Source organism: Musca autumnalis, unplaced genomic scaffold, assembly GCF_047663935.1.
Source record: "Musca autumnalis isolate F117 unplaced genomic scaffold, ASM4766393v1 scaffold_3, whole genome shotgun sequence".
Lineage (NCBI taxonomy): Eukaryota > Metazoa > Arthropoda > Insecta > Diptera > Muscidae > Musca > Musca autumnalis.
In genome coordinates, this window is record NW_027411866.1 from 142,986,818 (window position 1) to 143,005,282 (window position 18,465).

At 34.5% G+C, this 18,465-nt stretch overlaps 1 protein-coding gene across 1 annotated transcript; it reads right to left on the minus strand.

The window, feature by feature from the left end:
• Positions 1-15,650: 15,650 nt before the first annotated feature.
• On the minus strand, positions 15,651-16,238 carry LOC141398320 (thioredoxin-like). Its single transcript, XM_073975604.1, has 2 exons — positions 16,053-16,238; positions 15,651-15,959 (listed from the first exon to the last, which is right to left on the minus strand). The coding sequence occupies exons 1-2, from the start codon at positions 16,236-16,238 to the stop codon at positions 15,651-15,653; spliced, it is 495 nt and encodes a 164-aa protein (XP_073831705.1).
• Between the last annotated feature and the right edge of the window lie 2,227 nt (positions 16,239-18,465).

The window sequence follows — 18,465 nt, forward strand, 5'->3', positions numbered from 1 at the left end:
TTGTATCCCCTTTACCCTAAATCCTGGGGTATAAAATAGGTGGCGAAGCGACCCCACGCTGCAATATTTTTATAAAAAATCCAATTTGACAACTGAACTGAAAAGTTCTCTGTCAAGATAGAGACAATTTGTAGCATGGGAAGAAATTTTGGTTCTCTACACAAAACCCATTAGATATTAGGTAGTAGGCCCGTTGTCTAGCAGACTCTTTATTGCAATTTGCATCAGGGGAAAGGTCAGTAGTTATTATTCCATATGTAGGCTACTTTGTCGGTATATGCCTTCCAGGAATTAAAATATGGACCAAAAATAAAATTTGTATATTTTTCATACAAAAGTAATGGTCTATGTCACCCGCTAAATAATATAAGATCATCATGCAAAATTATAGGCATTTCTTCTACTTAAACTCTTATCTCGTGCAAAATTTCGTGACTATTGAGCTATAATTGTGACCTCTAGAGTGTTAATTACTACACTACAAACAAAAAACTGGATATATTAGGCTGTAGCTCTGTTATCTGCTAACGTACATCAACGTAATCGACATCAGTGCAAAGGTCAAGATTAGGGTTATGACTTTTTTACAACCTCATATTCCTGTATCATAGCGTGATGAGTTTTGCCATAAGATTACATAAAATCTTAATTATAAGGTGATTCGGTGAAAAAACCTCACGCACAAAATGATTTTAAAATTTGAATTTATCAAAATTATGGACAATTTTTTGAAGTCACTGAAAACAGATATATTATTGAAAATAAACTTTAGAGCCACATGAGATAATTAAAATGACATACAATTTATTTCTCACTATTTTTCTTCAATTCTGAGAATCGTAAAAATGTCGTAAACGCTTTTATTCAAAAATATAATTTTTTTTAACAAAAAACAAAAAATTAAAAATTTTTTCAAAGTGACTTTTTTGAGACTTTTTTAATATATGAATGAAATAAACGTTATTATAGTTATTAGTAGGCTTATATTTATTCATTCGTGCAACAAAAAATATTTTTTTTGAAAAAATTTTTTTTTTTCATTTCATATATTTTCTCAAAAAAATTAATTTTTTTAAATCGATTTGTGCGTGAATTTTTTTATATTTCAATGGAATAAACGATAGCATAGTGATTAATAGGCAAAAGTTCATTCATCCCTGTTACAGGAAATCATTTTTGAGGAAAAATGTCAAAAAGTCATAACCCTAGTGTGCGCATGAAACACACCCAAACTTTAGTTTTGGAAATAATATTTCTTTGCTTTTGACTCAAAACAAAAAACAAATTTAAAAAGCACACCCAAATTTGGTAGTTTTTCTTGCGTATTCATTTTCTTGTCGACATACATAAACAGGCCTTTAAACTTTCGTGTTGATCGGACTATTATTGCGACCTACAGAGCCGCTACAAAATTGGATAAAACCTATGTTTTTTTGTCCATTTTACCGGCTAAATATTTCACGATCATCTCCAACAATAATAGGGACATATTCTGGTCTGAACCCGACCTCAATGCAAAATTTCGTGACGATCGGTTCATAATTGCGGCCTGGAGTTTGATTACAATATATAATGGACAGACGGACGGACGGACACACATCTCAAAATCGCTTTATCTCGTCGCGGTGTTACATGAATTTTTACCAAAACAAAAACCACATAGTGGTGTAGGGTATAAAAACAAAAAATATACTTTTAAAAAGAAAAAAATATATATAAATAAAACACATTTTCTTCAAAATTAAAATCATCATCGGGAAATCGGCATCTGGAATCAAATGATTATATAATGTAATATTGATTGTATTGATGTAATTACCACCTAGTAAAATTTGAAGGAAGGGGTTCCATGCGATGACGTGATTTCATGGCATCTTTTGCATTGGTTCAAACGAAGTGGTGAAAGATCCGATATTTTCATTAGCATTTGAACCCATGCAAAAGAAGTCGTGAAAGATCTGATGTTTTCGTCAGCATTTGAACCCATTCCACCTATTCAATAGAGATGAATTTTGTGTTTTTATTTATACAATTTTTTCTAAATATATATCATTAATTGTCGGAGACTCTTGATGTTGTCGGAGACTCGAAATCACAACCAACGTTGTTAAAAGTCTCGTCGTAATGATAATGTCATTGCAAAGGGTTGGTGAAAATTACATGCCAAAGCATTGGCGAAAATGACATGTCAAAGCATTGGTGTAAATGACATGCTTTGGATTCAAAAATGAATAGCATCTTTTGGGGTCCACGCTCATATAAAAATCATCGAAAAAGATGACATGCCAGCTCGCTTGCACCTATGATTGAATGGCATCTTTGGCATCGAACATTTGCTGGGCAATATTAAATGCAATTTCTTCCTTGTCCAATAAAATATTTCCATTCACCTTTTTGATTCAATTATAAAATGTATTGGGCATTTAATTTATTAAAAAGCACAATTTCTTTAAGAATAGACAAAACACTGATTTATTTATTCACTTTACCGTCTTTACTCAACGATGTTCTCTAGAACACTGATGAAATAAGACCAGCATAATTAATACCATTTTTTTCTTTTCCTCTTCGCTTGCTACGTTGGTTAACAACAACAAAGCACGAAACACACGTGTTTTACGCATACACATCACAAAACGTCTGCGTCTCCTATTACATCATGCATACAGCTCTTTATTATAAACCAGCATTCCGCAGCTGCGATAGCCCTGTTGTTACTCTCTTTGACAAAAATCCTCTCCTGATACCCGTGCTACTGGCTGCGAAGCATGAGTAGTTGCGCAAGCAGATAAGGCAGTGCTTGTGGTGTTTGAGAGAAAAATTCTTCGAAAGATCTACTGACCAATATGCGTTGACGGTGAATATCAACGTCGAAATAACCACGTGCTGTATCTGCTATACAACGATAACGCAGGCTAGCGCATGTCATAAGAATGAACAACGATGAACCTGCTAAAAAGCGTATAAATACCGAAAAACGCGGTATTCCAAATTGGAAAAGCAAAACAACAAATAAAGAGAAATGGAAATCTTTTCGTAGTTCGACTTATAGGGCAAGTGTTCTGTAGTGTTCCGACTAAGTAAGTAAGCAGTTCCACTTTTTTGGTAGAAAAATATTAAATTGTTTTGTGGCAAATTGAAATTAAAGCAGTTGTGCAATAATGTATTACAGTGGGCAGACGATTGTAGGAAAAAATTCCGTTTTTTGTCATAACACTGTCAATAAAAATTCTCCTTAAAAGGCAAGATTTGTATTTCATGTACAAGATGAGCATATCATTAATTTTCATGATTTGAGGCCAAACATATTTAATGCTATTTTTTTAACATGCACAACACCGATGATTATTTGGTTTGAAATTTATTACATACTTTTTTTTAAATTATTTTTTACTTTTTAAAATTGTTTCACTTATAAATTTATTTATTACTTTTTGAAATTCGCAAGTTCGCCTTTTATACATGTGCATGCAAACAAAACATACAACCACAATATTTAGTTTAATATTTCGTACAACATGTAGAAAATGTGTAATTACATAAAATCCTTGAACAATCTTCTTAAATTTCAAAGCAACAGTATATGTACATAAATACATTTGTGTGAAACCAAAATGGCAAACCAAATTTTTAACATTTATGAAATTCCCACACACGAAATATATACAAAAACTTTTCCCACAAACATTTCTGAAGAGACGGGAAGAAAGAGAATATGGAATTTAAAAATGTAGGAATTCCTTTCATTTGGTATGTGTTAAAATGTAACAAAATATTACAAAGATTTATTTCGGCATAACTACATTTTTGTATAGATTACGCTAAAGGAACTTTCGAAGATTAAAAATGGTTTATTCAATTAACAGTTTATTTAATTACAGATCACATTTTTATTATACCCTCAGCATTTATGCTAACGAGGGTATATACACTTTCATACGGGCAAAATGTGCCTCATCGAAATAACGGTTTTAGACCCCAAGTATGTTTGGACGATATGTGTTTCAGACAATGTCCGTCTGTCTGTCTGTCTGGCTGGCAGGTGCGCACGATAACTCTCGAACGGATGAACCGATTTGGTCCATTATTTGGCTTTCGTAATATTTTGTCCAAACTTAGTTTAAGTTCGAAGATGGGTTATATCGGCCCACTACTTCAGGTACCTCCCCCACAAAAGTTCGAAAATGTTCGGAAAATTTGAGGGTACGATAACTCTTGAAGGGAGTAACCGATTTTGTCCATACTTTGCAGTTCGTAAAATGTCTACCATACTTAGACAAGGTTCAAATATGGACTTAATCGGTTCACCCCTTCGGGTACCTCCCACACAAAATTTCGTATAAGTTCAGTTTAGGGCCTGCTCTCGAATCGCTTTGATTTTTGTTGTAACAACTTGTATTCACAGCCCCACATACGACGGTACAAGAATCATCAGGGGCAAGTCCATACTTCCTGAGAAAATAACCTGAAAGTTGCAAAAAATCCCTTTGACATACGATAACGTCTGATGGGAGTGACCGATTTGGTCCATACTTTACACATCCTAATATATCTACCAGATATAGATCAAGTTCGAATATGGACTATATTTGTCCACTCTTTCGGGTACCAACCACACACAATTTTTAATAAAGCAACTTGCATTCGCTGCCTCAATAGCGACAGTGAACTTTTTTCAGGGTTAAGTCCATACTTCTTAAGAAAACAGGCCGAATGTTGTAAAACACCCCTATAGCACTAAATGTAGTGGCTGTAGAGGTCGAACCAAAAACTGGGTTCATCCACACTTTGGATATCGTTATATTTCTTCGAATGTTACAAGAAATTCGAATATTAGCAAAAGTTCGAAATTATTCGCTAAAATGGTACGAGCGATATTTCATAGACGTAGCAACCGTTTTGGACCAAACTTTGGATCTCTAAATATTGCCGAAACTTATTTTATCTTCAAATTTGGTCCCTATCTACCCAGCAAAATGTTCGATGTCAAAGATGCTATTCAAGAATGGGTGCAAGTCAAATGGAATGTCATTTTTTCAGCATCTTCACTCATTCTTTTTACAAGAGCGTGACCGCCAAAAGATGCAATTCATTTTCAGATCCTAAGCATGCCATCTTTACTAACTCGATGGAATGGCATCTTCAACAATTCTTTGGCATGGCATCTATACCAATCCTTTGGCATGCCATCTTAACCAATTCCCAAGAATAGCATTTTCACTAATCTTTGGCATGTAATTTTCACGTTTTGTTCGGAAAATGCTGAAAAATGATTTAATTTTTTTATTTTATTAATTCAAAGGAATTAATGATATAACTATAATTTATTTATCATCATAAAGTTTACATCTATAATTGCAGTTTGTTCTCCTTGTTGTAACAATAGTTAATATATTTGTATTCTCACTTTTCTGCTTAATCTGACTCTGGGTCTATCAGTCGTAAGAATGTGGCTATTTCACTATTTATATGGCTTGTAACCACAAAGCTGCAAACTTAAGTTTCTTAGCAGGATTGGTAGGGCAATTGAAGAGGAGCAGTGTGTCGTGGGGGCTGTATGCTGGGCAGATGTTTTCCACGGTGTCATCAGTAATTGCCCTATAGGAATTTTGACGTCTGCACCATCCCGAGCGTATTGACCCAAAACTACTCTTGTTTGTCCTGTCAGCTGGCGCTTCTCAGCTGCGATAGATGGTGGATGTTCACCAAGGACCGCATTCACACGATAACCTGGTTGAAAGGCTTGTTGATCTAGTGCATTGGTGATCACTTCCTTACGGTAGCGTAAAAACAAACCACACGTATTCTCTCTTTATTTCTCATTTGCCATTGCTTAGTAATGGGGAGAGTGTCTTACCACTACTAATACACGAACTGTTCTGAGCACCCCTGATCTGGAGGTTCTCTCTTGTAACGTTAGACTTCTCTTTCTAGATTATGAGCACCGCTTGCTCTGAGTGAGTCCTCTGCTAATATGGAGATGGCCTTCAGCGCAGTTGTTGTGCGGCTTACGGATCCCATGCTATTGATCGGCAACTGGAAACTTATTTCTGATGCTGGAAGAACTATAGCCACAAGGGTCCTTGCTACGGGCGACAAAGATTCACCTTTGCTGGCATCCTTTTCGGGCTTCAGTAGCTGGCCTATTTTCCAGACTTCGGGAACGATGTGTTTGGCAAGCGAAAGGTTGTAAATTTAAGTGAGAAACTGGAATTCCGGCCGTCCCAGCTGTTGCAGTCCAAACACCGCCGCTGCACGCAACAGGTTTTGATTCATCTTACAAAAGGATTTTACTTCCCATCAGTGCAGTGCAGATTTCGACATTGACTCCAACTGCAGATTACTATTTCGTGAATTTTATTTTACAACGTTTTGGAAATGTTTGTTGTTTTGTAGGGGATCTACAAATCGACTTGTTGAGCAGGGTTCTCTAGAGCAGGCAAGGAAACTTTTATAATTGGTCTGTTCCTTTACTTTTAAAAATGGTAATTGTTGCAAAAATGGTAAAAGTGGTGAACTGCTCTCATATAAATTGTATGTTTTTAAAAGTAAGGAAACACTTTGCGGGTAAAAACTGGTAACCTCAGGCACGTAAAGAAACACGACTAATACCAAAGAGTGCAGTCGGACTCTACTTTTAGCTCAATGATTGGAACTTCTTAATTGGAACTAGCATAATAAATCTTACATTGCTTTAAACGTACATATTTAGATAAATAAAAGAATATATACATATGTTAATATAAAAACACAAAATTCATCTCTATTGGATCGATGGAATGGGTTCAAATGCTAAGGAAAAGATCGGATCTACCACGACTTCCTTTGAATTGGTTCAAATGCTGATTAAACGATCGGATCTTTCACGACTTCCTTCGAAAGGTTTCAAATACTGATGAAAAGATCGGATCTTTCACGACTTCATTTGAACCAATGCAAAAGATCCAGTGAAATCATGGCATCTCATGGAACCACTTCCATAAAATTTTGTTGGGTATCCACACAAATGTTCAACATTTTTGTGTGGTTAAGTCTGTTCGAGGATCCTTTAGTATTGTTACGGAATTAGGTTTAACTAATCTCCGTGTAGACGTTGTTTTATTCCCCAGTACGATTTGTACCAAATAAAACATGGTTCGTTTCAGATTACGTTTCTACAATGCTTTATTTACTTTATTACACTCATTCGGAATCGACTTTAATTACTAAGCACGCAGGTTGTCTATAGTTAGCACGCAGCTCTTATTTAACCGATCTGTTCAGTTTAACGCTTAAAACACAACTTACTCGCCGTTGCTGGTTCCACCTGTATTCATCTCATAATTCCCTAGTACATGAATCCTCTAGAATATGTGTGGCAACACCTCGAATCTGTGCAACGAACACATAGACGCACATTCGCACTAAGCTAAAAACCAGACTCACATACATGGGCGAAGATCAATCCAAGTGGACAAAGCACACTAATGACGTAATTACAACAACAAACAAATGCAAGAAATAACGAAGTAGCAAACTAAACGATAATTAGATGATTATGGCAAAACAAACAAAAGCACATTTATGAAAGGTAAAGTAAGAACTAGAATGATGCAGAGAATTCTACATTGTAGTTGTTGTTGCTTAAATAAAGTAACTGCGTAATTAAAAACTTTACGTTACAATTAAAATTTTTTAAATTAACGGAAATTAAACTAAATAAACTTAAACCTATCAGTTGCATTCGTAACAGTATGCTAAAAAAACCCTATCTATCGATATCCCCGCTAATTTTTGAGCTTTAATCCTATCCATATATTTGCCGGCCCTTACGCCCAACATTTTAAGAACCCCCTAAATACATAAGTGTTTTTGCGACAAAAGTACTTCAACCCACACAGGCTAAGGGTATAGCTCTGTCTGCAAAGCCGCCTGATACTTTTTTACTTGTTATACTTAAAGTTGTATGTCATTACTATGGTCATACAAAAAAGGCAAAGGCAATGTAACTTCGTGGGCGTAAATTTACTGTCGCTCACAATATGTGAAGACTCTAACTGGTGGTGAGCGATAGTAAATTTACGCTCACATGGAAATGTTTGAGAAGCATTGTGCAACCACCCCATATGGTGCACAATGGTTCAGGAAACGATTTTCCTGTCCAAAAATCAAAATTTTGTTTTGGCACAGTTATTTAATTTCTATATGGGATTTAATTAAAACATATTGAAACTAATGAAACCAAAAAATTAGTTAAAAATATTGGAAGGTGTGGGCGTGGGGGTCCTAAAGACGAACATGTTTAATATAGCAGATTTTGTGTTCATTGTGTTTTGTTAGATAGGTAGGATTATGGATTTTAATAAAATACCGTTTGTTTTGCAAATACATGACATATTTTATTTTTCATCAGGTACTAAATTTTATGAAATTCCAAATTTAGATGACTAGAACTTTTGTGGAACTACATGAAACAATGTTCTGTTTTCACAGAAAAAGGACATGCCAGAGAGTGTCCTCTTTCAGTCCATATATACTTTTGTACCCGACCCGTTTAACACTTTTTATATCCTACACCACACAGTGGTAAGGGGTATTATGTCTTTGTGCATTTGTATGTAACATACAAAAGGAAACGAAATAGACCCACAGTTCCTTTTGCGGATATACATATAATCACTTTCTGAGTCGATTTATGCGTGTCCGTCCGTCTGTCTGTCTGTCCGTCTGTCCAAGTATTTTTGTTCGCAACATACAGGTCGCATTTTTTGTCCGATTCAGCTGAAAATTGGGGACTAAAACTTTTTTAGCCATAGGAAGAACGCTATTGCTTTTAGTGAAAATCGGTTCAGATTTGGATATAGCTCCCATATATATTTTCGGCCGATTTCACGTATTTCCTGTACCACACACGCTATATATTTCCGATTTCGATGAAATTTGGAATATGTGACTGAATTCAGTCTAGAAATAAATGAGCCAAATTATATCGAAATCGGTTCAGATTTGGATATAGGTCCCATATATATGTTCGCCCGATTTCACGTATTTGCTGCACCAAAAACGCTATATACGTCCGATTTTGACGAAATTTGGAATGTTTGACTGAATTCGGTCTAGAAATAAGTGTGCCAAATTATATCGAAATCGGTTCCGATTTGGATATAGCTCCCATATATATTTTCGGCCGATTTCATGTATTTTATGTACCAAACACGCTATATTTTTCCGATTTCGATGAAATTTGGAATGTGTGACCGAATTCAGTCTAAAAATAAATGTGCCAAATTATATAGAAATCGGTTCAGATTTGGATATAGCTCCCATATATATTTGCGGCCGATTTGACGTATTTTCTGTAACAAATACGCTGTATATATCCGATTTCGATGAAATTTGGAATGTGTGACTGAATTCAGTCTAGAAACAAGTGAGAAAAGGCTATAGTCCGTACGGGGCCGACTATGTGATACCCTACACCACTACCTCTGTGAATAATCTTTTCACTCGAAAACATTTCTTTTATGGAGATACGAAAGTGTTAACCTATCTGGTTTTTATACCAAATGACTTAAGGCGAACTGAACCAAAATAATTAATATTTAATTTTATATTTGACATCACCAACATCAATAGGCTTCTATATCTGTGATCGTGATGATCCGATTGCAGAAAAAGTGGAAAAAAGGGACGCATTAATGACTATTGCCATATCTCTATTATTTGACTATCTACGCCAACCTACTTTGCATAATTTCAAAAATGGGATTTTCTACTTTCTTAGTCAGGCTTTGCTTTTAGAAGGTCCCCAACCAAAGGTGCGATATCCGTCATTATTATTAAAATCGCAAAAATGAGAAGTTGGGTTTTATTAGCGACTATTGCGATATCTTCGTTGTTAGACCACCTACGACAACCTACGTTACATTGTTGTAAAGGTGATATTTTATACTTTCATTGCCAGGTTTTGTTTTTTGTAGACCCCTTATAGACGCTGAGATATTTGCTTTGAAATAAAACGTTGACTTTTTCTCCAAATAAAGTTTTTGCTCATTCCGACCCCTAAATATTATCCGACCATCATCAAAATCAATAGGCTTCTTCCTCTGTGAGACCCTCATTTACTCTCGAAATTTCGTGACGATCCGATCACAATTGCGCCCAGTAGCGTGATTTCCAAAAAAAATAGAAAAATGGGATGTATTATCGAATATTGCAATATCTCCGTTATTTGGTCACCTACGCCGACCTAGTTTGCATCATTGTAAAGATGGGATATTCTACTTTCATAGTAAGGCTTTGTTTTTGGAAAATATCCAACCAAAGCTGTGATATTCGTCATTATAACTTAAATCGCAAAAATGAAAATTTGGGTTTAATTTGCTACTATTGTTATATCTTCGTTGTTTGATCATCCACGAGAACCTACTTTACATCGTTAGAAAGGTGATATTTTCTGCTTTCATTGTCAGGTTTTGCTTTTGGTATACCCCTTATGGAAGCTGAGATATTAGCTTTGGAAAAAACCTTGTCTTGTTATCCAAATAAGTTTTTTTGCCCATTCCGACCCCTAAATATTATCCGACCATCACCAAAATCAATAGGCTCCTTCCTCTTTGAGATCCCCATTAACTCTCAAAATTTCGTGACGATCCGATCAAAATTGCGGCCTGTAGCGTGATTTCCAAAAAAAATGGAAAAATGGGACGAATTACCGACTATTGTGATATCTCCGCTATTTGGTCACCTACGTCGACCTAGTTTGAGTCATTGTAAAGGAGGAATCTTCTACTTTTATAGTCAGGCTTTGCTATTGGAAAGTCTCCAGCCAAAGCTGTGATATTCGTCATTATAACTAAAATCACAAACATGAAAATTTGGGGTTTATTTGCGACTATTGTGATATCTTCGTTGTTTGATCACCTACAAGAACCTACTTTACATCATTAGAAAGGTGATATTTTCTGCTTTCATAGTCAGGTTTTGCTTTTGGTATACCCCATATAGAAGCTTAGATATTCGCTTTGGAAAAAACGTTGTCTTTTTATCCACATAAGTTTTTAGCCCATTCCGACCCCTAAATATTATCCGACCATCACCAAAATCAATAGGCTTCTTCCCCTCCGGGACCCCCATCAACACCCAAAATTTCATGACGATCCGATCAAAATTGCTACCTGTAGCGTGATTACAATGTTTAGATGGACAGACGGACGGACGGACGGACACACATAGCCAGATCGACTCAGCTCGTCGAGACATTCATTTTGATATATATAAGTATGGGTCTACGACCATTATTTCGATGCGTTACAAACTTTTTGGCCAAAACCAACTTATAATACCCTCCCCACATAGTGGTGTAGGGTATAATAAATGTGCCAAATTATATCGAAATCGGTTCAGATTTGGATATAGCACCCATATATATTTTCGGCCGATTTCGTGTATTTTCTGCTCCAAACACGATATATAAGTCCGATTTCAATGATATTTGGAATGTGTGACTGAATTCGGTCTGAAATAAATGTGCCAAGTTATATCAAAATCGGTTAAGATCTGGATATATGTATGTAGCTCTAATTTATATTTTACATATTCACAGTGGTGTAGGGTATCATATAGTCGGCCTCGCCCTACTTTGATCCTTTCCTTACTGGTTATATATATTTTTATACCCTACACCACTATGTGGAAAGGGTATTATAAGTTTGTTTTGGTAAAAAATCATGTAACACCGCGAAATATTCGTCGGAGACCCCCAATGTGGTATACCAATTTTCATATCTCGGCGAGATGAAGCGATTTTGAGATGTGTGTCCGTCTGTCCATTATAAATTTTAATCAAACTCCAGGCAGCAATTATGGACAGATCGTCACGAAATTTGGTATGGAGGTCGGTTTCACATCAGAATAGATCGCTATTTTAATTGGTGATGATCGTGAAATATTTAGCGGGTGAAATGGACCAAAAACCTAATTTTTATCCGTGAAATTTTGTGTGAAATTTGTGAAAATTTTTAATATACAGCTTATATCTTTATTCCTAGAAGAGACATTCCGGGCAAGTTAGCTACGCATGGAAGACGATCTCTTGACCTTTCCATTGATGGCAATTCGTCGGTGTCATGCTTAAGTGTTCCATACGCCATTTTTCACTTTTTGAGATACAGGTGATTTCTAGGGTTTTCGGGTATGCTCTTTCTGAATTTCTAGTCGGCTTTCTCCTATCTGCTCTTGTTTCCGAGATATCCACGCCTCGATGGGAAATCATAAACTTTTTTCAGTTATGAAATTAATATTTTAAAAACTTACAAGTTTATAAACACATTTCAAAAATCAGAATTTTAATTTAGAAGTATTTAATTTATTGAGGCACAGAACGAAAATATTTTTGTCAATTTGTTCCATGTGATTTACAATATTTCACATTTGTGTCATAAGTGCGGATATGGAACAAATCGACAAAAATTCTTTTTTTAAAAAAATCTCTATAACTTTTTTATTCCAATACATATTCCTCTAAATTTTTGCAAATATGTTCTATATACTATTATTAATATTTCAAGTCAAAAATATAAATATTTGCTTTGGTCAGCTCCACATAATTGTGACGCGAAACATTAAAATGCGATTATCTCAAAACGGGCAAATGGCGTATGGAACACTTAAGCATGACACCGACGAATTATGTTGATTTATGTTGATATCCAGTTACTTGTAATGTAATCAGAATCACGCTAGAGGTCGCAATTATATCAGCTAATTCGAATTCCACAACATGATAAAACACTATTTTTTAACGAAAATTAAGCTATTACCTCCTCCTTCAAAATCCACTATAATATTTTGCTATACGTATTAGTTTCGCGATGTTTTGAATATATTTACTTGCACTTAAAATATGGGCTGTACTCACAACAAAAAATATTAGTCAAATGTTCCGACTTTTGAAGCTATTCTTAAGAAGATAGCGTTCGAATGAAACAAAAACTAATATACTTTTAAAAAGGTCCATGTCATAGCTGTCAGAGTTGCTAGATGTTGTACCAAAATTTGGACATATTTTTTATTTTTGGCCAATGGGTGGATCCACTGTGCATTGATGACATGAATCTGGCGGCCAAACTTTATACCTTGTTTTACCTATTATATCAGAAGGCCTTCTGGATTCCTACACGCAAATTTATGTTAGAAATATGTTTGGATCCAAACAAATATATGTTTGGGACCCGTTGCAAACATTTTGTAACATATCTCAATTTGATATGTTTGGGTAAAACATATTTTTTATGTTAGAACATTTTTTTCATGGGTGGAGAGAGGATGTTTGTCAACGAGAGTAATAACAGTGCTCTCGCGGCTGTGGGTATTGTATAATAGAAGACGTAGGAGCGAAGAAGGGGGCTTTGGTGGCATGTATGCGTCAAACTCGTGTGTTTCTTGTTTTGTTGTTGTTAACCAACTTAGCTGGCGAAAAAGAAAAGAAGAAATGATATGAATTATATTTTTTTCTTTCTTTAGTGTTTTAGTTGCCTTTGTAGAGTCAAGACGGTAAAGTGAGTGAATAAATTAGTGTTTTGTGTTTTCTTAAAAAATTGTGCTCTTTAGTAAATTAAATGGCCAATACATATTTTAATTGGAAATTTTATAATGGAATCAATAAGGTGAATGGAAATATTTTATTGGACAAGGAAATATTGGTAATTACATACATACTTATGTATATTTGAAATATGGCATATCCATATTTATTTATTACATTACATAATCATTTGATGCTAGATGCCGATTCCCCGCTGATGATTTCAACTATGAGGACAATTTGTTTTATTTCAGAACTAAGGAGAAGCGTTCAACTACGTTTCTATATATTTTTGCTTTTCAAAATTATTCCAAATTATTCCAATCAGTTGTTCTTTTATTAAAGTGTGTTATGTATTTCTTTGGAATTTTGTATGTACCTATGTGTTTGTTGTTCTTTTAGCTTTCAATAAAAAACCACAACATTTGTGTGTATACTATAGAGATAGCCAGTGAGTTCTTACTGAGAGCAAGTGAGCACACATTTTAAAGTGTTTTACATTGAATTTTACGCTCCCTTGCTCTCAGTAAGCGCTCACTGGTGCATGTGTTTGTTTTTTTTTTGTGCCTTTTGGGTTTGTATTTTTCTGCATCCAAACATATAAAATGTTTGCACCCAAACATAAAATTGTTTCCACCCAAACATATATATATATATCTTTGCACCCAAACATAAATATGTTTGCACCCAAACATATATTTGTTTGCAGACCCAAACATATATTATGTTTGGGACTGTTGCAAACATATATTATGTTTGGGACTGTTGCAAACATATATATGTTTGCTGCAAAATATGTTTGGGACATATGTTAGAGAGGCCGTTTTTTTTGCGTGTATGTAATCGGGTTTTTGTCTTAATGGGTATGTTTTTTTCCACCCCATGTAAGTTTAATTTAATCGCTACCTATGAATCACTAAAACGAGGTAAATTTACCAGACCCTAATTCCCGGAATGATTTTAAGAATATACCTTTTCGTCACATACGGCAAGATCATATGGTCTAACATTTAAATACCATTTTGCTTTCTATCATAAGAACACTGGGCCTTCTTTAAGAAGTTGTTATGGGATTCTATCATATTTTGTGTTTGCGTTTTAGTTTTACTTTTTATCGGTAATGAAAACAAGGTTACAGAACCCCAATGGTCTTTATTGAAACACCTTTAAGGGTTTGCATAGAAAATCTTTTGAACTACTATGTTTTAATTAATTAATTGAATTAATCGAGCTAACATGGCCTAACGAGTTTTATTGAAAAATGAATTCTAGCGAAGTACCACACACCCACACGATCTTTTCGCTGGTGGTTTAAGCCAGCTCATCAGGCATATTTTGAATGTAAATGGCTAGAAAACAACGGCTGATTTTGATAACTTCTATTTATACAACCATTTCTACAAATTTGTTGATATGAAGTATACTTCAAAAAATATATTTTTTGAAGTCTTTTTCTATATCAAGTCACGCATGTACAATCGAATGGGAGTTGCCTACATGTTTTAATTTTGGATCTTTTCGAGCAAACCTTTTGGCCTTCTGATAGAAATTTTCCCGGTTTTCTACAATCAAACTCTCCGCTCTTCTATGAGAAGATATTCTTTTCGGCTAAAATAGTAAAACTGGGTCTGTTACGTTAAGACTTCCTGAACATCTATGACAAGAACTTCTGACTTTCTCTTTTTATGGAATGAATCTCTGGTCTTCTATAAGATAGTATTTTGATTTTCTAGAGAAGACCTTTAGGAGTTCTATGGCAAGTCATAATAGGTTTCTGCCTGAAGGTTTTCTTCTATCAAAAACATTCCGATTTTCTGTAAGAAGGCCTTCTGTCTTCTATAAAAACCTTTTGTGCGGATCTTTTATTGAAAATCTTCAGGACTGCTAAGGGAGGACCCTCTTAAGTCTTTCAGATCAGATGAATAGATAAAAAGGCACGCCAAAATTTATTTCATGTTATTTTGTTTTTATTTTAAGTTTAAGAGTAGATGAAGAATAAGTAGAAAAAGAATACATGTCTTGAAGAGTATAAAGAAAGTGATGAATGAAATATGAAAAAAGTAGAAATGCGAAGAAATCAATTAAATTAGCCTGGAATAGCACACGCAACTTGATTTTTCAATTTTAATTTTTTCATTAAAGCTTCCAGGCGTTTTTCATCTGCTAAGCCAATGAATTTGTCGACAATGACGCCATTGTAGAAAGCCAATACAGCAGGCACAGCCTTGACATCGAAGGTTTCAACCAAATCTCTGTTCAGTTCGACATCTACTATGGCTAAATCGACGTGCTTTGACTTTTCTGTCAGAGCTTGTAAGAGTGGTGTCAGCACATGGCATGGTTCACACCATTCGGCATGAAAATCGACAATTACTGGGTGATCACTGTTGATGACCTAAAAAAATGGAGTAATTGAAGGTGTTTTTAAATTTCTATGATAATATTAAACAGTGGGAAAAATGTCCATGAGTGTTAGCCTCATTCTTACCAATTGATCAAACTCTTCATGATCATTTACGTCGTATTTCTTGCAAACAACTGTATCTTGCGAGAAATGTCGTTTTGTGGCGGCAGCAATGGATCCAGGTCCAGCAATGTATTGATTTCGAATAATAGCCGACTTTACCAAAGACTTTAATGTGGAAATCAAGTCCGATTTAATTATTTGTAGCATACTTGGACTGTGAAGTCAACTGCGAAAGGAAAACAAAAAATAATAAAAATTATCATTGAAAAAGACGGGACAACAAACACTCACATTATTTTAAATTTTTGATTTTATATTCTTTACACTTTGCGTTAAAATACTTATTCACTGTTCCGTTCACTTCGATGATTTATTAAAGACTGAATGTCACATTTAAAATGAAAACCGTTTTTGTAGGCATCTGTTGATTTTCAGTTGTCAGGGATTTAGTTTTTGTTCGGATATCCTTACTACCTGCTCACGATAAAGTAAACACAGATTTTATCAACGAGGATTGGAAGGGATACCAATACTGGGTATTTTTTTCACGTTGTTAGAACACACACATATGAATCATAAACACTTCACACATTGCACACCATAAGAATTCAAAACAAACAGTAGGTACGTCACCGCACCCCATATAGGACATAAAATGTGGAAAACAGCCAATCCTATTTAAATAGAAATGCTAATTACGTTTGGTTGCCAGTCAATGTTTAACATCTGGAATTTTGAAATAAATTGGAAAACAAAATTGTTTGTTTTCAAAAGAGTAACACAAACAACACATCGAGAACAGTGGGAAAACTAAATAATACAACATACATATGTATATATGAATGTATGTATGGAGTACAGTAGTGGAAACTCTGATGATTTCAACGTTGTAAAAAGTGCTGTCCAACTGGTATTTCTATAGGAGATCAGGAGATCTTTTAAATTGCCTTTCTGATAGAAAACCAGAAATTTGTCATTATACCCTGAGCCATTAGGCTAGAAAAGGTATATGTATGAGTAAAGGACAAACAAATTTAGTGTCCATGAAGCCAAGGTTTGTACTATTATAATACGCGAACTATTGTAGTTTACCAGTAACTATGACTATTACTGGATCAAATTAAGTGGTTTTGAAAAAAAAATCAAAAATTTAGCAAAAAATTTAGTTTGCGTGGAAATTATGACCGGCAAAAACACGTTGAAGACATCCAGGTTTTTTAAATTGCAATTCGATTGCTGGTTTAACCATTCAAATGACGGACATCTGTCCAAAGTAAAAGTAGAAGAATACAAAATGAAGATTACACTTCTAATGTATCACATTTCAAAATTTCCACTGCATCCACCATTTATGGATGCTGACATTTTGAAGCCGGATTTTAGGTGTTTTTCATATTTTGATATGTATAATGACTAGACATCGGATTTTGCATATTTGCATATATTTTTTATTAATAAAGATACGAAAATTCTGATTGAACCAGAATTCGTTTTGAAGAAAACTGAATGCAATTAAAAAGTGTTCTAAATTAAGTTTATTACCGTTAAAAGTCGATTTCTTAACAGATAAGTATGTTATTAATTATTATTCCGCCACAGCAATAAATCTGGACTAAAAGACTTAGACAATTTCCTATAACCCAGCCTTCTTATTACAACATAAGTTGCTTTCTAATACAAATTTGTTAAAAAACTCAATCAGAAATGTCAAAATGAATGTATCCAAATATGTTGATAGTTTCGGCTTCACCAAAATTGTCTGACAGAATAACAAATGAGCTAGAAATTAAAACTAAGAAAATAGAGAATATTACATAAAATCTTTCATATTTTATTACACTATGCAACACTGAAAATGCAAACAACTTCTAGTCTGCATTTTTTGAAAGTACATATTTAGACTACAAAAACCCTAGTAGGGTTTTGTCCTGTCAGATCCAGTTCGGATTTTATTGTCTCATCTAAACCGGGCTAAATCTACACTTTTTTGCATTTATCAGGCCTTTATCTCAGAAACGAATAGGAATTTGGCCTTGCTGTCTTTAGCAATATTGTAGCCCTAAACTAGTAGAACTTATCTTTTGAAAAAACCACATAGGAAAAACTCCATCTACGGCATCAAAATCTATAAAATATAGAAAATTTTACATAATTGCTGAATTCTGGTCAGTATCGGCTAAACTATTGGGAGTTGAACCAAGTAACCTTTTGCAAAAATCTTCCAAATAAAGTTCTCAATAATTCTTTAGAACATTATGAAACTCTAAAATGCTTACTTCATGTTGTTTCAGCGGTATTTTGCATCATATCTTTTACAACACAGTTTATTCAGTTCACACCAACAGTTTATTCTCGCATTTCGGATTTCAGTACATTATTGACATTTTTATTAAATCGTCGTTAAAAAATGTACTTAAAACAACGGGATAGAGGC